This window comes from Tarenaya hassleriana, unplaced genomic scaffold, assembly GCF_000463585.1.
Source record: "Tarenaya hassleriana unplaced genomic scaffold, ASM46358v1 Cleome47, whole genome shotgun sequence".
Taxonomy (NCBI): domain Eukaryota; kingdom Viridiplantae; phylum Streptophyta; class Magnoliopsida; order Brassicales; family Cleomaceae; genus Tarenaya; species Tarenaya hassleriana.
In genome coordinates this window covers 327,549-344,642 of record NW_010967396.1, presented here as the reverse complement: position 1 = coordinate 344,642, position 17,094 = coordinate 327,549, and the positions used below count along the sequence as shown (strand labels likewise).

Here is a 17,094-nt window from a genome sequence, read left to right as displayed (position 1 = left end):
TTAAATTCAAATTAACGAATCAAAAATTAAAATAATAGAAAATTTAAATCAAATCTAAATTGAACAAGATTTTTTTCAATAAAAATCAAACACAAATGGAACTTTATTAAAATACAAATGGATCTAAATTCAACATAAATAAGAACTATATATATATATATATATATCTGTCCGGAAATTTATATATATATATATATATATATATATATATATAAATAATAGAAGAATTTCAAATCCAAAAGTAAATTAACCAAAATCCAAAATATTGATTCCAATGAATAGGAATTTGGAGAATATAATATACCATTATAATAGTTAAAAATGCTATATACTTCTGCATGGCATTATCTTAGTCAAAAAGGGTCTTTTTTGTATTTTCTTTTCTCTTTATTATATTCTTACCCGCTTTACGTGAATGTCTTAATCATTCCATGATCTTGATATTAATCACATTCATTAACACGAAACTTGATTATATACGATATGTTCTTGCATTTTATATACATTTAATTAATCAAATAAATCATTAATATGTTTTCCTCTGTCTTTGGCTTGATACCGAAATAGAAAAAAAAAAAGAAGATAATACAATGTGATATCCTTTTTTAAACCCCATAGTACACGAATTCGATTAATTTTTAGGGTTTAAGAGTATGAAGAATCGAATATCTTGGTACATATATATATATATATAGAAATGAAATTTATGGCTTTGAGATGAAAAAAATGGTTGCTGTACATGAAAGAACATGTATAATCTCCAAATATTATAATCCAATAAAGATTTATTTTTCATATAATATATAGTTTTTTTTTGTCTAATATGTATAAATTTTCTATAACCATGAGAATCAAATTGGGGAAGTGGACAACCTATATTCTCATTTCAAACATATATTTCCCTGATATTATCTAGTAATCACAATCTGTATAATGGTTGGTGAACTCGTGGTGGGAGCAATGTGTAATCATACCAAAGGAGCTGCTTTGGATTTCAGTATCTTCTGACTCTCGTCGAAGTACTGATTCGGATGGTTGATCCCAGCATCAGTCGACGGTCCATAAACAGCTTCGAACGTCAATGTACATGCCAGCTTCGATTCAATCCAAAGATTTCGGATCAGTATCGAACGAGGGAAAACCCCGAAAAAAGAAGGGATATAAGAGGCTAATAACTACGGATTCTTCACCTGATAGTGCCGGTTTCGGACTTTGTCCATTACGTCTTCTGTTGCGTTAGAACTCAATCCCATTCTACCGAGTGCTGCGCGTAGGTTTTCCTCGCTGTCATCGTAAGGCAGTTAAAAAACGGTTGTAGCATTTTCGTGCAAGAAAAAACATCACTCAGGTTTTATCCAATGATTCCGGCCTCTCTTTCTAAGTTTCAGGATTCTGACATATGCTCGTAATGTTCTCGTTGCAAAAGGTTATCCACTCGTTTAGATGTGAAGCCTCGGAAAAAGTCGAAGTAGGCACAAACATGCTTAATCCAACAGAAATAACAAATGGACATATGACTCGATTCCATCTTCTTGTCGTGTATCAATCCTAAGAGAGCTACTCCCCTACTTGTTTTCCCGAGAAAAGAATGCAACAGTGTCAAGAAGCATATTGACCTGAAATGCCGATATGGACAGCCATGATGATCCCCAACACCAGGAGCAGATGAAATGATCTTTTGACAAGCATAAGGGGTATAATCCTGCAATGGCAATGATGAATTTGGTATGATCAGATCCTTGCGTTTTGGTAGTTTGCTTCAGGTCATATTGAAAGGTGACAAAGGACTTGAAGCTAGCTCGCTTTCAAGAGAGACTTAGTTTTCTTTTTAGAAAGTGACCACCGGCATATTACCGCTCTCTTTCCTTCTTTCCCGTAGTTATGACGAATGGAATATGCATACTCTTTCTCGAACTTCTCAGCGCCAACCTAAAGAGCAAAAGGGGAATGAGAAATAAGCATCCAAGAATGCTGTATTAAGTAGCTAGTAGCTAGTAGCTACCATTTCCCTCGGAGATCAATCTAAATCACCATATAATCAATTTGCTATAGACCCAAACATGGACGGAAGAGCAAATAATAGGAAAACCTAGTTTATTTTCTGGGAAATGGTCAAGATGCATGATGCGGGATGTTAATAGGACAAAACAGTTGCAACGCAATCTTACCTTTTGCGCGAACTCCGCCCTCCAAAATGCTAAGGCGTCATCCAGCTTCAAACCCACACCCTACAAAAGAAAATCTGACGTAAGCAGACTATAAATCAATGGAAGCGTACAAATACAACATGCACATTTCTGCTGAGATGTCTCATATAAGTTCATCTGCATCATGTCACTTTCATGATACTAAACTAAGATAGAGAAGGGAGTATGTGAAACCTTAAGAAAGAGGCCCAATTGCATCCGTCCTACATGTTTTAGATGGTGATCTTCTCGAAGCTGTGAATGGCAGTTCATGTTTTGTAGCAAGGTGGAAGCGGCAGAATTAGAGAATAGATGATTAGCGAACACATTAAGCAGCATACCTTTTCAAATAAATGACGCATACACAGTGGAAAAGAACTCTTGGCAACTTGATCAATGTCCTTAAGTGATATGTCAGCATACTCATGTGACTGCGGAGGCAAATCAATGACATGACAAATTAGATACCACAGTAACGTATAGATAACAAACTTAAAAGGATGATCCCCACCTGAGAATAGTCAGGACCCAAGTAGCTACTGGATAACGTTTCTATGATCTGAATGATGCCAAAAGAAACCCAATCCAGCGTGAGAAAAGGAACATACAAAAAAATAAATAGAAAAGAAAGGAGGAAAAAGATGAGAACACGACAAGTGCAGCAGGTAAGGTATTAGTCGTCTATCTGAAATTAGAAATCACAGAACCCTTAACTTACAGGAGTTAGCCGGTCTTTTTCTCGTTCTATAATGGTAGACATCCATTTTCTGCAACAGAAGGCAAACGTTTTTGTTAAATCCCAGGAAAGGCTTACAAATTGATAGTCTGGAAAGCCTGTTTCTCAGAATCATACAATATGAGCGACAATATCTGGAGAGGTAATTGTGAGATATTCATGTAAACAGAATAACCTGTTTGTCAGAATGAGCGCCTTCGATAAATGAGAGCGAAATTGTGTGACTACAAGGGAAACCAACTGCAGGAAGATAACAGAAAAAGCAGTCACCAGAGGAGATAATACTATTGAAGGGGATTATGTTCAGAAGTTGTACGTGAAACTAAAACTTGCCTGACTCCCAGCTACAAAAGCAAACCCTTTATGTACATATACTCTTCGACTTGCCACAAGGTCCGGGACCTCTTCAAAAGGAACCTTTTTGATGGGCAAATCAATTACTGATCAGCCATACGAATTCTCAGCATGAACATATTGTCTAGTACGAACAACACAATAACTTGGGGATTGCAGATCTACCTTGTAGTTTATGGTTTCAACTGCAAAAATCAAGAAATAAGAGCGACTTTGTGTTAGATAGGGTAGAAGAAAAACAAGATCGCCCAGAAATCGGGAAACTGGAAGGCGTAGAACTGGATAAAGCTATCATCACCTCTAAACACAATAACATATATCCTCATCCAACCGCTGGTTTAGAAAACAAACAAACAAACTATGCATAGCGCTGGTATGTTATACTAAGACTAAGGCATAACGCCTATGTATGCAGTAAGCACGAAGACAAAAGCCTGAGTACTATTTCCAACAGGAAATGGAACCGATAGAAAAGGGTCATACCGCTAGGCGAAATTTGACCTAGTGAACGCACGACTTGACCCAACCTCTCCTTGACACTCTGCGAAGTTGACATAACATCTATAAATTCTGATAAATAAAAGCTAAAAACATCCCAGCATCCACAGAAACTTTCTTCGATTGCATCCTCCGAGATGAATAGATAATTCACTCAACTTCACATTTATTCTTCTGTAACAATGATCAAATCTCTACATACAGCTAACAATTACCTCAAGTTCTGTGCCAGTGACTGCCTTATATTGCAACCCAAATTCTGCCACAATCGTCCTCTGAGAACACAAAACCAAATCTGACCGGGCAATGCACATTTACACAAGAAAAGATTCATGGGCTAAGAGAGAAGTGGTAGTAATACCTGTGCCTCAAAGTTAAGAAGTCGGAAACGGTGGCGGAAAAGAGCAGTTTCTGTGCTAAGAAACCATTTCTTCAACTCCTCTCTTAAGGAAAATCAAGAGAACGCCAAATAAGGAAAACCCAGAACAAAACTAATGCAACAAAACCGTAGGAGTGGAAATGAAACATGAACTCACGTTCTGCAATAAACGAGACGCAGAACGAAATGGGAGGTTATATCCTTGTTGACCATCTGTGAAGCATCCGAGTGTCTCATGTTTGCTTTCCAGAGAGTTTCGACCTACAACGGCACCCTAGAGTGAGAATAAAGACCATAACCTAGGAAACGCCATTGAAATAGTAATTCACTCTGAAACCAGTCAATAGACTTTACCAGATCGTCCATTTCCTTGTGGTTTTTTCCACGAGCCAATCCATCAGAAATCGCTTTCAGAACTGTCACGAGTAACCGATTGGCCCGAGTTCAAAGCCGTAGAATGATTGGTTCCGACCAATTCGACCAGAAATCAAAGCAGATGAAAACTCTAATCCCTCGGAATTGAGATAAACAAGAAAACGAAGTGGGAGAAAGAGAACCTCGGAGGCGATCCATGGCGAAGAGCTCGAACTCTTCGAGGCGGACTTCCAGAGAAGGAGCTGTAAGATAAAGCGGGATCGTCGTGACGGATTCATTGGGGACCGACCGCTTCTGAGATCTTATGACTTCCATTGTTTTCCACTTATCTTCCTCCTCTTCGCCGACAAATTTGGCCTCCACACTCCGACCGCAAAAGCGCACCCAACCCCCAACGATGAGAGCTCCGTTCAAGAGAGCGCGGGAAAAGCACGACTTCTATTGGGCCCCACATTGGGCCTTAATTGGGCCATAACGATGGGCTTCCATATCATGGGCTAACAACAACCTCTGGTTAATCTACAAGTACATAAAATAAGAAAACTACCAAATAAAGTCATAAATATTTTCTATATTTTGCGAATCTAAGATTTAAAATATCATAATATAAAAATGATATGAAATCAAAATTTTCTCAAACCATTATAGAATTTGATGTATTTTATTTCAAGGGAATCAAAGATGTGCAGAGGACATGATCATCATCATCCTCTTCTACAGTCCAAAATCACAAAATGCAATATAACTCTTATAAATATACTCAGAAATATCACTACAAAAATTCTGCAACCTTCTGAGAAATTTCTCTCCAAGAACACTCCAATGGCACCGGGAAGAGACAGAACAAACCCTAAATAAAAATCTCCTCTTCAAGATACAAAAGTACCCCCACTTTGTCGTTTTGCTGTTCCACCATTCATGATCTTTATATGTATGAAACAGTAACCGGAACAGGAAGTACCGCCGCCGCGGCTGCTATTGCGGTCCGGACGAGTGAGAGGGCTGAGGCACGGCATTGATGGCGCTCCTCGTCCTGAGGATTCTCGGGGCGGAGAATATCCCAAACAGACCAGAACCAGAACCCGTGGCTGATGACCCGTTGCTGGTGGTGGCTTCCGTGTGACGAGTTTGAGTTCTGTCGGAAGAAGGGTCTCGGCTGTTGCCAGAGCATTCGTTCACATCCTGACAGGGGAGAGTTTTACGGGGAGATTGTTTCAGATTTCGTGTGGAGATAAATGAAAGAATACGTATTTACGTACGTAACGTACCTTCAGACCGGACAAGGACTGAGCGTGCTGAAGCAGACGCTGTGACGACTGTCCAAACAAACGTGAGAAATCTCAGCGTTGAATCGATCGAAACGATATGCAGAAGCCAATTCTTGTCGGGATATGATTATGGGCGTACCTTGTTCGATCCATTAGATATCGAAGATGAATGGGAATGAGATTCGCGGGGAGAAACAGGGGGCAAAGAGCCAGTCTGCTCATTTCGAAGAACCGTATTAAGAGGAGAAGCCATTCATATGACGATGAGATCAGACGAAGAAGGATTCGAATCGCTTACCCTTGACGACGGTGTCATAGGAGCTGCCTCAAGAGCCGGTCTTGATGAATTCGATGGCAAACCCTGAAAAAAAAGAAGCATTCCCGGAAAATTAGACAAAAAATATCAATGAAACGGATCTACAAGTTTATAACACGGGAAGGGTTCATTGCCTGAGCGGGCTCTTGGATTCTTATGTTCTCCCGATACTGAGCGTACAGTGTCCCGACTCCTTTCAGCGTTATATCCTTTACAGGCGGGTAAAAAATAAAAATATCAAAACACAATGATATAAAAAAAAATAAGCTGTAATTTAAAAGATGATATCGAAACAAAAACCACCTGCTTTCCTTCGATACGGTTGATTTTACTTTCCTGCAAAAAAAAAATGGTGAAGAGAAGAAGATTATAATCATTTACATGGTTTTTGGTTTTTTTGGGCACCGGCACCACTAGCATGTACATGGGATTACGCAATTTGCTTACCAGAGTTTCGACGACATAACGAACGGACCTGACATCATCGTTGATTCTTGATGCACCGTCACGTAGTTCAGTCACCTAAACGGTTTTAATCCATTTTCAAGATTCGTGGCGTTGAATCATACAGTAAGTCCATAATCTTTTAACGTATTTCCCGTCGAAATCTACCTCTTTTCCTGTTTCTTTAGTAATCCCTTCAATCTCGTCCAAACTAGAGTCCACTCTCTCGATTCTTGAAGATAAATGCCGTTTTGTAGCCTGCCATGGATGAACATAAACAGAAACAGAGTAACAAAACCATACAACAATTGATTTTCTACCATAATCGGAGACCAGATCTTATCAAATATGTCTGGTTATGGAATAAAAGAAAACCATGAACACAAAATTCATTGGATTCACAAAAAGAAATAGGGGCAGAAAAAAACTTGCCGAAATCGAGGAGTAGACATCCTCAAGCTGTTTGGCAATAGAATTACATGCATCGGATAAACTACGCCTTGTTGCAAACATAAAATCCGGAAGTTTCCATCCCTGATAATATTTCCAGAAGGAATTAATACCCAATTCGTTGTAAATGGAGAAGATAATAACAAGATGGAGAAACCCGAGTCAAATTGATAATGTCAGCACATAAAAGCAAGTGAAAAGATATAACTTTTGGTAGGAATGACAACATTACCTTCCACCACACGTATCCATACCCTACAACTGCGATGATAATGATCACACCATACTTTCTACCACCTGAAATCGGAGGGAAACTGTTGAGATTATCTTCAGAAAAAGCCAACAAAGAATGATGGCACAGATGAGAAGACAATGTTGTGGCATTCAGGACCAAAAAAAAAGGCATGTCATTACAAGGGAAAAATTCAAAAGGGACATCCAAAAAACAACCGAGAAAATGGACATAAATATTAAAGACCGAACTACTAACATTCCATAGTGTTGCAACATGTCGGTAATAAGTCCATTACCAAAAAAAAAAAAGGTCAGCACTCTGTTATTGACAAAAATAGACTGTAATAGGCATATTCAGCACATATGTAAGGCAAAAGAAGAGAAGAGAGAAACAGAGGAAGATAATTCCATGAACATAAAAGCAGACGTTAGAGAGACCTGATCCACCCGTAGAGACAATGGTGATAGACCTGTTTGAAGCCAGCATCTGCAATTCCTGTCTTAGACTGTTCACCTAAAAATGACAAGACCTCAGAAGATAAGTAAACAGTATTGTTATAACTAACCAAAAGCATGATTCGCTATTCCGTAGGAAATAACCCCTCAAGTCGTCACATGAGTCTTACAGCTTTCTTACTCAGTCTACTACTGAATAGCAGACGACACTGACAATTAGATTAATGTTCAGACTAACCTGAGCCAAAAGGGTATCATTGTGAGGCTTCTTAGCTGATTTGACTTGTTCTTCTTGTTTTAGTTGCCTGAACACAATCTGTAAAGAGAAGAAGACAATTATGACACTTTGTCACACATCATTCTACAACCAAGCTTCAAAAGTTACATGAAATGGAATAAAGCAGAGAATCAACAAGATGAGCAAACACTACAACAAAGCCACTGTAATAGTTCAACCCGTAAAAAAAGAAAATCTCCATTCGATCTAATCCCATTTATTCAAATTCAATCACTTCATTGGAATACCTTGAATGCACCAGAGATGAAACTTGAAACATCTGGTAAACCTTCTTTTGCAATAACTGAGCCGACAAGACCTAAAGAAACACAAAAACAACATAACTCGGTTAATTAAAGTGAACAATAAGCAACATAAACGCATACATACAAGGAATCAGAAGCCAAAACTTCCCAACTAATACCGACATTCATCAGATAACCAATATTCTTCCTTAGCAAGTTCTATACTAATCATCCAGAGTATATACAGACACAACGAACCCATTTAGGTGACTAGAAACCATCTTTGCAATACATTAGGGCAAAAAATTTGATACCCAGATCTTTGAAACGAAGTTAAAAGCAATTCGGCAAAAATCTAGTCTGAATCAAATACGCCATAGCTAAAAACCCGAACCGATCATCAGATTGAAACATCAATCGCCTCGAAAATCCAACTGATGCACAATCAATGACAGAGAACCAACCAAAGACAGATTTTCCCCTATGGATCAAGGGTTTATCAAAAACCCTAATTGCTCTCCCACTTATTACGACGCCCCAATCGGAAGAAAAAAAACTCGAATAGAAACCGAGTTGAATTCCAGCGAAGCACAGCCACAGAGACTAATACAAGAGAGGAAACCCCCATGAATGCACGGACCTGCACCGACGAGGAGGGTCAGCTTCCCGAGCGGAAGAGCCATGATCACCGACTGAGACTATGAGCCCAAGCTTTAACCTTGAGACACTAAGACGAAGGTAGATTCCGCATGAGAGGATTGGAGAGACGACGGCGAAACAGAGAAGTTCTTAGGTAAGACAATGGATTGTTGTCTTGTGGGGGAGAGAGAAGACGCGAGTTGTTCCCTTTTTCCGGCAGCAGCAGCGTTTCCTTTTTTTGAGAAAATTATTATATAAATATTATTTTTTAATATTTTTCTTTTGGGCTATAATTATTAGGGCCTTTATTGGGTCCTTTTATTTTTCTAGATATTGAATAAAATGTCGAAGAAAAAGTCATTATTTATTATTTAATTTTTGTTTTAAATAAAAGGGTATAAGAATTTAGCCAACCTTATTATATTCACGAACTGATTTGGCCGATGGAATGTTATTTTCGAATCGGATGTATAATTACTAATTACATTCTAGAAAAAAATATATGCAATTACGTATATTCTATTTTTTTATTGGAAATTAAATGGTTGATCAATTATAAATAAAACAGATTTAATCTTAGAATTAGAAATTAATAAGTCAAAAAATAAAAAAAAATCACATATTAAAAAAGAAAATATATGGCTTATATATGTATTCTATTATATTTCCTTAATTAACAAATCTGTTATCATTAAAGTTTAATTATGGTCCTCGGGCGTGAACCCATTTCCACTTCTGCTTCTTTGGATCCACTTAGTGGGCTATGTTGGGCCGATAATGTAACGGCCCATCAATAAAGCCCAATTGGCTACGTCACAAATTGGTAAAGCCCAAACATTTTGTCGATTATTTCTATTTTTAAATTTTTTTAAAAATTATCATAATACGTGAAAATTCTCGCTGAAGAATAGCAATAATTGCTTTTTGGATTTCTTTTGATAAAGAACTTTCTGGATTTCTTCAATGCCGAGCGGTATTTTCAATTTCAATGACGATGGAGACCTTGAATCTCTTGTTTCAGGCAAGATATGCGGAAGTTCTGGGAGCATTTAATTGCGTTTTTTTTTGTAATGTAATTGTTTTTTTCCCCAATGGATTTCATTTCGCGTGTGATGGCCTTGGAAACGGGTGACGAAATGTCTTGCGGTGTTTTCTTTTCGTCGTCTTCCGAAAATTGGATGTGATTCAAGATGATTGAGGAAGAAGGGTTTTTCCTGTTAATTTCTTCCTTTTTGCGGTTTTTCCATTTCCGCGCTAATGTCGCTCGCTTACGCGCTCTGTGTCTCCGATTCCGTGTTTTTTCTTCCTCCGAGAGTGGTATAGCTCGAGACGACGGTCGAAATCTATATTGGGTACGATGACGTTTTCATGACGACAAGATTTTTGATGTCGTTGACAATGGCGAGGCTGTCTGGTCGGTTTTTCGCTGTCCTGCAGCTTGTTGTCTTTTATCACCTTGATCTTTATGTTTGTCTTGATGCCTTCGGATTATGTAGCTGACGAAAGCATGGCATTCTTCCATCTTGTGTTTGTTCCTGTCTGTCTATCTTTATTAGACGTTTATCAGATTTTCCCAATCTTTTTTGATAATGGGTTGAAGTTGAAGATTTCTCTTACTAAAACCTGATACTTTGGTTTTTGGTTTGATTCTGTAGCAAGCAAGCAACATTAAGCTTTCACCACAATCAAAAGTAGGCGTTTTTCATAACGTTACAGGCGATAATTTGCTTATTCCGTTCTCGGGTTTCTCTTAATCAAGCACACCATGGTTTGCATATATCAATAACGGAAACATTACTTAGTAGATTTGCTGATAGATAGTGCCCCATACATACTTGGGACTGACCATGGACGACCGCCCAGTAGTTGAGCCGGTTGTCCACAGCGTTTTGTTGCTCTGTTCACTTAGAGCTCCAACACCAAATCTGCAAGAACAGTCAAAGATTGCATAAGGGTAAAGCTAGAAACTATTCTTTCCCGGAATTCTATTATTAGTTTGGATAATATTACATCAGTAGCGTATAATTCTCTAAAGAACCGATTACGTGTGCATGTTGTAATGTGGAAATGCTGTGTGGAATGTTATAATTGTGTCGTTGATGGGGTTTTGTGATTGAGAATGGGGTTTTACTTACAGTCGGCGTCGGATTTGATCCAGAATTCCCTGTTCCCATTTGAGTCACTTTTTAGAGCGAACTGAGGGTTGAACTGGCTCTTGTAGCAGTTTCTTGTTCCCTTGTGAGGAATGACACCCTGAGAAAGTGCCATAGTCTCGCCTTTGGGAAAAGTCCGGCATTGGTAGTTGCTTGCACCATCAGAAGAGATGCTTCGGTGCTTCTTTTTCTCTTTGGGGAGTTTCATGTGCGTTTTGCTTGATGTTGAACTTTCAGGATGCACTTTCCTGTGGAATATGTGTAGGATCTACATGCCATATATGGAAATATGAAAAACATGGTGCAAACGTTGCAAGTCAAATGTTACTTGCGACCAAAATCAGAAAAATGTTGCTTGAAGAAAACCCATATATTCATATATGCATTGATGAAGCTTATGAGGCAGAGCTTTCTTTGTCATGTTAATCACACTGATGTCCACTGGCCATTATCAATATTTGGTTTTAATAAATACTTAGCATAAGAGCCTTACCTCAGCAAACTCAGAATGGAATTGTTAATAGAATTTTGGATTTGACTGGGTGTACCTTGTTCAGTTTTGTTTCTGCTGGGGATGAATTTGCTGGTCGGCCATATGCTGCAGTGGAGCTTCTGGATAGATGTGGAACTCTTTTCTTCAGCATCCTTTTCATCATATTGACTGCTGATTTATCTGCATCCTTCTCTGTTCGCTTCTCATCTCTCTCGCACCTTCCTCCACCATACTCATCGGTTATTTTAGTTTTTTGAAACAACTCTCTCAGGGATGTTCTATGTTCCTTCTTTACTGTTGTTGTTTCTGACATCTCAATTGCTGATCCAAAGAGATATCCCTGGAGAGGACAGACATTACTTCCATTGTGGTTGGCCTCTGGGATCTCCAAAGTCTTACCACTCAGAGTGATTGTACTTCCTTGGCTGCTTCTGCCAGCACTGACATGACTGTTTCTCGCAGAGGAGGCGTCACAAATGTCTTCTTTGACTTCTGCTCCAAGAATCTTTTCCAAATTATCATTTAGGAGTTTCAGCTCTTTCTCTGTTACTTCATTCTCCAGGGAGATGGTGAATGTTGGTGTTGACGGGGCGCTGATATTAGGGTCTGAGCCAAGGGTACCAATTGCAAGAAAGCCATCGAATATCTCAGAAATTGCTGGTGACTCTTCATCTTCGTGATCTTCTTCTTCAACTTGTGTTGTTTCAATACCAGTGAAGGATTTTCTGAAGTATGCTGGGTTCTGTTCGTAGAATTTGGTTCCATAAATTGGTTTAGCATAGCAGTATTGCTGATGATGTGGTGGCTGTCCAGACATATGCGTGCCCACATTTTCTGATAAAATAATGTCAAAAGCAAAGTGGGACGGTGCAAATGTTTTTGCTGAGAAAGGTTTCTATCAATATAATTCTATAAGGATATTAGCTGTGTTGTCTCTGTATATGTCTAGCATCAGGTGTTCAGTGTAAGTTTATGATTAACATGTAATAGCATGTCCTGATGCAAGCCTTCTTGAGCCTTGGTCCATGTCTACTTTTACCCTTTGGTGAGTGAATGTGCACCCTTTTTATTTAGTCATCAATTTCCTACACTGTTCATATATGCTAATTGCTAGAATTCAAATTCAGAATGTGTGGCAGAGGACTAACCCATGACAAAATCCTTGAGTGGTTCATTGCTATTCTGCCGGAATTTCCGGTGCATCCAGCCCAGTAACTGCACCACCAGAGATTGTAGGAGTTAATAACTGCATGGAAGATCACTGTTACCAAGTATAATGGATTGGTAATTACCTTCATGATATATCTCCTGCTTTCAACTCTGGAACTTCTTTTTTTTGCTCTATTGGAACAAGGAGATTTTGAGTAATTGCCTTTGTTATTAAATTAGGCTTTTTTATGGTATATAAACAGCTCTCCCAAGTCTCTACTTGCCGAAAGTAAGCTGGCTTGAGAGAAACATAGAGATAATTACAAGATTGCGGTTTTCAAGATCAAATCATGTGATCACCGGCCAGGGGGGGTCCCCATTTCTTGATGTGGGAAGTGAACAGTATTTCAGATAGATGGATCTGCATGGTTTTATCAAAGAGGTTAGAAATTTCCATTGCATGATCCTGCATTGTTCACAACATTTTATGACCTTCCTTTAAAGTCTCTTGTATCATGTCCATGGAAGGTACATTTAGCGGTCTAAGATCAATTTGGGTTCGGTTAGTTGTGTTGTGGGAGACTCCCAAGCACCTGAATGTCTATGACCTTATTTTGACATTTCAATTATCATATACTACTTGCTGCTGGTAGCCTGGTACCCGTGCCCTATGGCAAGTTGTATATTTTGGTTGCTATATGTTAGTGGAAAGACCCTAAGAAGAGTGGCATGAGGTGCAAAACATTTTACTGCCAACACCTAAGGCTTAAATCTGATATTGAACTTGTTAAAGAACGTATCTCATGTGGTCTGATTTTGGCTGCCCTCTGCAATGACTTTCTTTTTTACTGGAATTAGTTCAGTTACTGCCTCTTCCTCTTGGAAGAAGTTCATGTTCAGTGTATTGTGGTGGTGTTACGCGTAGAGCTTAGAGATGGACTGACTTGAATGCATCAAGGGTATTATTACCTTTCCATAATAAGGATCGTCCGCTGAAAATTGGATGCCATTCTCATGAATACTTGCAAGTTGCATCTGATTTCATCTTGGCTAGACCACTGTTTTTGTTTGTTGAAAATGTAGGTTTTAAACTAACTCGCTTGCTTTCTTACTGTTACCGCTTTCCTTCATCCTGAAAACATTGCCATATGAATAGATATGTTCAATCTGGTTGTCATTCCCATATAATCTCACCCTACAATTTGTTGCTGCAAAATAATTAGCTTTGATGAAGTAGGCTCTCTTTGTATTTTTCCCGTTCGAATTTGCTTCCTTCTCCGCTTGTTTACCTGTAGGTAGTTATTAAACATTTTTATTTGTCTGAGGTATTTTCAATTTCTTAGGATTATTGACAAAGAAATACGGATATCATTGATGTTGAAGCTTATCGAGAAACCTCCAGAAACAGGGTAGGATGATCATCGGTAAGAATCTACCTCGTCTCTATAAGGTATCCGAGAAAATATAACTATGCATAAAAGCACTAAAAGAGTCATTACAACATAGTTCAAGATGGATATATTGCAAAAGATTCTAGTTCTAGGAAATTATCTTAGGTATTCCTGTTCTAACTTGAGGTTGAAGTCCCTAAGCTTGCCAAAAGTACCCTCACAGAGAATAGAGTACGAATTGTTTTGTCACGTAGCTTGTGTTTGCTTTGTCCATATGAGAGTAGATGTTTGTCAGAAATGTAGGAGGTATATTAAGTAAATTACAGAGAAAGATGAAGATAGAAAGGTGGATCATCTAAGGGCTTAGTTTCCTTCCGGTTCCGGCAATTTCGATTTGGAAGAACCAAACACTATGTCTTCTCTTTCGATTTGGCCGACCAGTAATCTTCCGTGATGGTTTCTAGATATTATTGTTAGGCTGGCGGAAAAGAAAATGTGTTGCACATTAATGCAACACGTACATTTGGATGATTCGAACCCGTGTAACTCACGCCGAACGACCTGAACTAAACATTCTTCATGTGTAGGGACAGGGAGAAGAAGCCTGTGCCATGCTCTTTTGAGTAGCCAGCATTTGACTAGAGGGTACAAATTGATGACTTTCTTTTCACGAGGAACTTAAAAGGGCAATATGAGGTCCATTACATGTCGCACAAGTTGTGTTTCTCCTCATCATGGAAGGCACACATGCAATGCAGCTTACTCCGGTACGTCTTTCCAACACAACTTGCAACTAGAAAGATGCAATTATTGAATCACACGACAATGCAGTAGAAGGTTTTTAGAGGGTTGTAGTTATTGAATCAGATTTGGCGATATTCGGTTCTTGTTGGCGATTACCACATCAAACAACTAGAATTCACATACATCAATTTTCTTTTTCCATGATTGAGGTTAGAGAATTCGTTTCTTTAGAATGTCTGATGATCAGACCAGTCCAAGAAAAGACTCCAAAGAAATGTCTAGTCGCTTACCTTATACAATAGGGGTCCCGGGACCCTCCCCTGCCTTTGGCTTCTGACACTTACTGGAACCATACATTTGCTGGAATATGAAAAGATATCAATATTGACCCATTCCGAACCAATCCTTCTGGAGCTTGCGCATTCAACCTGATGTATGGCTTTGGCACCATTTAGCACAGGCATTCCACAAGATCATGAGCAGAACATTTTCTTACAAACTGTGTTGTCTGGGGAAGTTGTCTAAAGTCTTGTTAGACATCATCCGATACTGGTCGGTATGCCATCATTAACTCATAATACCACTTCTCGGGACTATTACCGTGCTTCTAGGAGAACAAAGTTGATTTCGGCATTGAGTAGGTAAAACCGGTTGATGATTGATTGATTCATGCAAATGAAGTTAGGCTATATTTTTCTAGAAAGCATCCAAGTATCTAGAAGCAGTTTTATCTCAAGATGAACAACTTCCTTTAATCTCCGGACATGTTTTTTTGTCTCCCCATGTTTGTCTTTACCCTCCTTGCAGATTCTGATGAGCAAGGCGACGAGATCAACAGTGATCTGCGTCGATTCATGTCCCGAGGCGTACCCTTTTCACACAGCCCGCGGTGATGAACTAGACAGCGGTTTTCGCCGAAACACCCAACTCCCACTCACCTCAACTACTGAGGTACTACAGAATTTGCTCCTTCCTTTCCCATTTTTTGTTGGTGGTGGGTTTGATTTGGCTGGCTCTTGGACCTGAAGATTTAGGACATCTCTGTTTCCATTAAAGACCAGTGCCAGACCAGGCACTTTCATGAGACATTTGGCTTTCCGAGTTGTGCAAGAAAACACTGACATTGAAACCAAAGATAACATGAGAAAACGACCCTTTTTAGACTTAGGAGGCATCGGTCTTCTTCAACTCATAGGGTTGTCACTCTTCTTTTCCAAATGCTATAAAAAGAACAAATACCTCCTTTTTTTTTTTTTTTGTAAAACCCATAAAAAATTTTAAATTTATAAAACAATGGAAAACAAATTCGTAAACTTTTTTGTTTGACATCTAGAACTTGCAAAACGAATTATTGTAATTTTCAAAACTTGTTAATTGGTATCATTATAATTCCTAAATTTAGGAATTGTAATGATATATTTTACTAAATTTGAGAATTATAGTGACTCATTTTGTAGTTCGAGAATAAATTTGTTAGACGAAAAGTTTGAGAATTTATTTTTCACCATTTTACAAGTTTAGAATATAGATTTTATCCTTTTTTTTTCAGTTGTTAATTGTTAATTTGAAAAAATTATTAGTGTTCATTTTTTTAAGCAATTCAATCTCACGATTGGTAATATTGCAATGATCAATCGTCATTATTGATGCTTTTTGTTGCGCTTTTTCCTCAGTGTCCCAATTTCTGCTGCTACTGTCAGAAACTTGTTCAAATGAGCTTTTGTCCTCCATTTGTTTTTTTGTATTTTTGCAATTACATATATAGGTTTATTATAATTTTTTTAATGTTGAAAAATAAAATAAAATAATTTGAGCGTGATGATAGTGTTTTAATAATGTTGTTTTTCCCCATACCATGTCGGTGCTGTTTAATTAAAAAAAAAAATATTCAGTGATCATTATCCATTGGAATATTTCAAAACGAATCAAATCTAATGATATATGAATCAATATAATTTAATATCGAGCATTCAATATATTTTGTTTTTAATTAATTAATCGATCTGAATTAATACGGACACATTGACAGATAAAGCAAAAAAATTAAAAAAATATTTTTTTAATAAAAAATAAATACGAATAAAATTCTATAGAACGAAAATTTGTACATAAATCTAATATCTATAATTTTTATAATAGAAAAAACAGAAAATAATTAAAGTAAAAGTGAGTGAAATATCAATCAATAGATTCTCTACTACTCGTAGCCCTAATCATATACATAAGCTAACTCCCAATAGTATGTTAAAAGTAGACTTCTCCTTTTACCGTAATAATTGTGTCGTTTTCGGACATCTTTCACTAATT

At 38.0% G+C, this 17,094-nt stretch overlaps 3 protein-coding genes and 1 long non-coding RNA gene across 6 annotated transcripts; 1 reads left to right on the top strand and 3 right to left on the bottom strand.

Annotated features, from left to right (window-relative positions):
- Nucleotides 1-768: 768 nt before the first annotated feature.
- On the bottom strand, nucleotides 769-4,906 carry LOC104825491 (probable DNA primase large subunit). 2 transcript variants are annotated; one of them, XM_010557818.1, is made up of 18 exons: nucleotides 4,711-4,906; nucleotides 4,508-4,569; nucleotides 4,311-4,414; nucleotides 4,136-4,217; nucleotides 3,990-4,049; nucleotides 3,760-3,817; nucleotides 3,442-3,461; nucleotides 3,256-3,339; nucleotides 3,098-3,162; nucleotides 2,905-2,953; nucleotides 2,698-2,745; nucleotides 2,528-2,617; nucleotides 2,382-2,441; nucleotides 2,169-2,228; nucleotides 1,855-1,929; nucleotides 1,617-1,702; nucleotides 1,191-1,284; nucleotides 769-1,094 (listed from the first exon to the last, which is right to left on the bottom strand). In XM_010557818.1, the coding sequence occupies exons 1-18, from the start codon at nucleotides 4,841-4,843 to the stop codon at nucleotides 969-971; spliced, it is 1,356 nt and encodes a 451-aa protein (XP_010556120.1). In that variant the 5' UTR covers nucleotides 4,844-4,906; the 3' UTR covers nucleotides 769-968. The 2 variants fall into 2 exon arrangements, with proteins under 2 accessions (XP_010556120.1, XP_010556121.1); XM_010557819.1 differs by lacking the exon at nucleotides 4,711-4,906 and having other exon boundaries at nucleotides 4,311-4,427.
- Nucleotides 4,907-5,170: 264 nt separating this feature from the next.
- Nucleotides 5,171-9,092, bottom strand: LOC104825490. The gene is made up of 14 exons (XM_010557817.2): nucleotides 8,859-9,092; nucleotides 8,222-8,292; nucleotides 7,935-8,012; nucleotides 7,679-7,754; nucleotides 7,239-7,303; nucleotides 6,989-7,090; nucleotides 6,725-6,814; nucleotides 6,560-6,634; nucleotides 6,416-6,448; nucleotides 6,247-6,321; nucleotides 6,095-6,157; nucleotides 5,936-6,010; nucleotides 5,797-5,844; nucleotides 5,171-5,710 (listed from the first exon to the last, which is right to left on the bottom strand). The coding sequence occupies exons 1-14, from the start codon at nucleotides 8,899-8,901 to the stop codon at nucleotides 5,504-5,506; spliced, it is 1,101 nt and encodes a 366-aa protein (XP_010556119.1). The 5' UTR covers nucleotides 8,902-9,092; the 3' UTR covers nucleotides 5,171-5,503.
- An 823-nt stretch (nucleotides 9,093-9,915) lies between these two features.
- LOC104825488 (protein LAZY 1-like) lies at nucleotides 9,916-12,891 on the bottom strand. Its single transcript, XM_010557816.1, has 5 exons — nucleotides 12,796-12,891; nucleotides 12,652-12,718; nucleotides 11,559-12,337; nucleotides 10,993-11,278; nucleotides 9,916-10,782 (listed from the first exon to the last, which is right to left on the bottom strand). The coding sequence occupies exons 1-5, from the start codon at nucleotides 12,799-12,801 to the stop codon at nucleotides 10,763-10,765; spliced, it is 1,158 nt and encodes a 385-aa protein (XP_010556118.1). The 5' UTR covers nucleotides 12,802-12,891; the 3' UTR covers nucleotides 9,916-10,762.
- LOC104825489 lies at nucleotides 12,244-15,979 on the top strand. 2 transcript variants are annotated; one of them, XR_773629.1, is made up of 6 exons: nucleotides 12,244-12,548; nucleotides 12,631-12,787; nucleotides 12,916-13,094; nucleotides 13,996-14,076; nucleotides 14,631-14,810; nucleotides 15,595-15,979. It is a non-coding gene; the product is annotated as an uncharacterized LOC104825489 (long non-coding RNA). The 2 variants fall into 2 exon arrangements; XR_773630.1 differs by having other exon boundaries at nucleotides 13,996-14,102.
- The last annotated feature ends 1,115 nt before the right edge of the window (nucleotides 15,980-17,094 follow it).

Coding starts and splice junctions, on each gene's coding strand:
- LOC104825491 (XM_010557818.1), bottom strand. CDS start 4,843: ATGGAAGTCATAAGATCTCAGAAGCGGTCGGTCCCCAATGAATCCGTC. Junction 3,818..3,989: donor TCACTGGCACAGAACTTGAG/GTAATTGTTAGC, acceptor TCAACTTCGCAG/AGTGTCAAGGAGAGGTTGGG. Junction 1,703..1,854: donor GGAAAGAAGGAAAGAGAGCG/GTAATATGCCGG, acceptor TTGCCATTGCAG/GATTATACCCCTTATGCTTG.
- LOC104825490 (XM_010557817.2), bottom strand. CDS start 8,901: ATGGCTCTTCCGCTCGGGAAGCTGACCCTCCTCGTCGGTGCAG. Junction 8,293..8,858: donor GACCCTCCTCGTCGGTGCAG/GTCCGTGCATTC, acceptor GTGTTTCTTTAG/GTCTTGTCGGCTCAGTTATT. Junction 6,322..6,415: donor ACCGTATCGAAGGAAAGCAG/GTGGTTTTTGTT, acceptor CCGCCTGTAAAG/GATATAACGCTGAAAGGAGT.
- LOC104825488 (XM_010557816.1), bottom strand. Junction 12,338..12,651: donor ACTCAAGGATTTTGTCATGG/GTTAGTCCTCTG, acceptor TTATTTTATCAG/AAAATGTGGGCACGCATATG. Junction 11,279..11,558: donor CAGAAACAAAACTGAACAAG/GTACACCCAGTC, acceptor TATGGCATGTAG/ATCCTACACATATTCCACAG.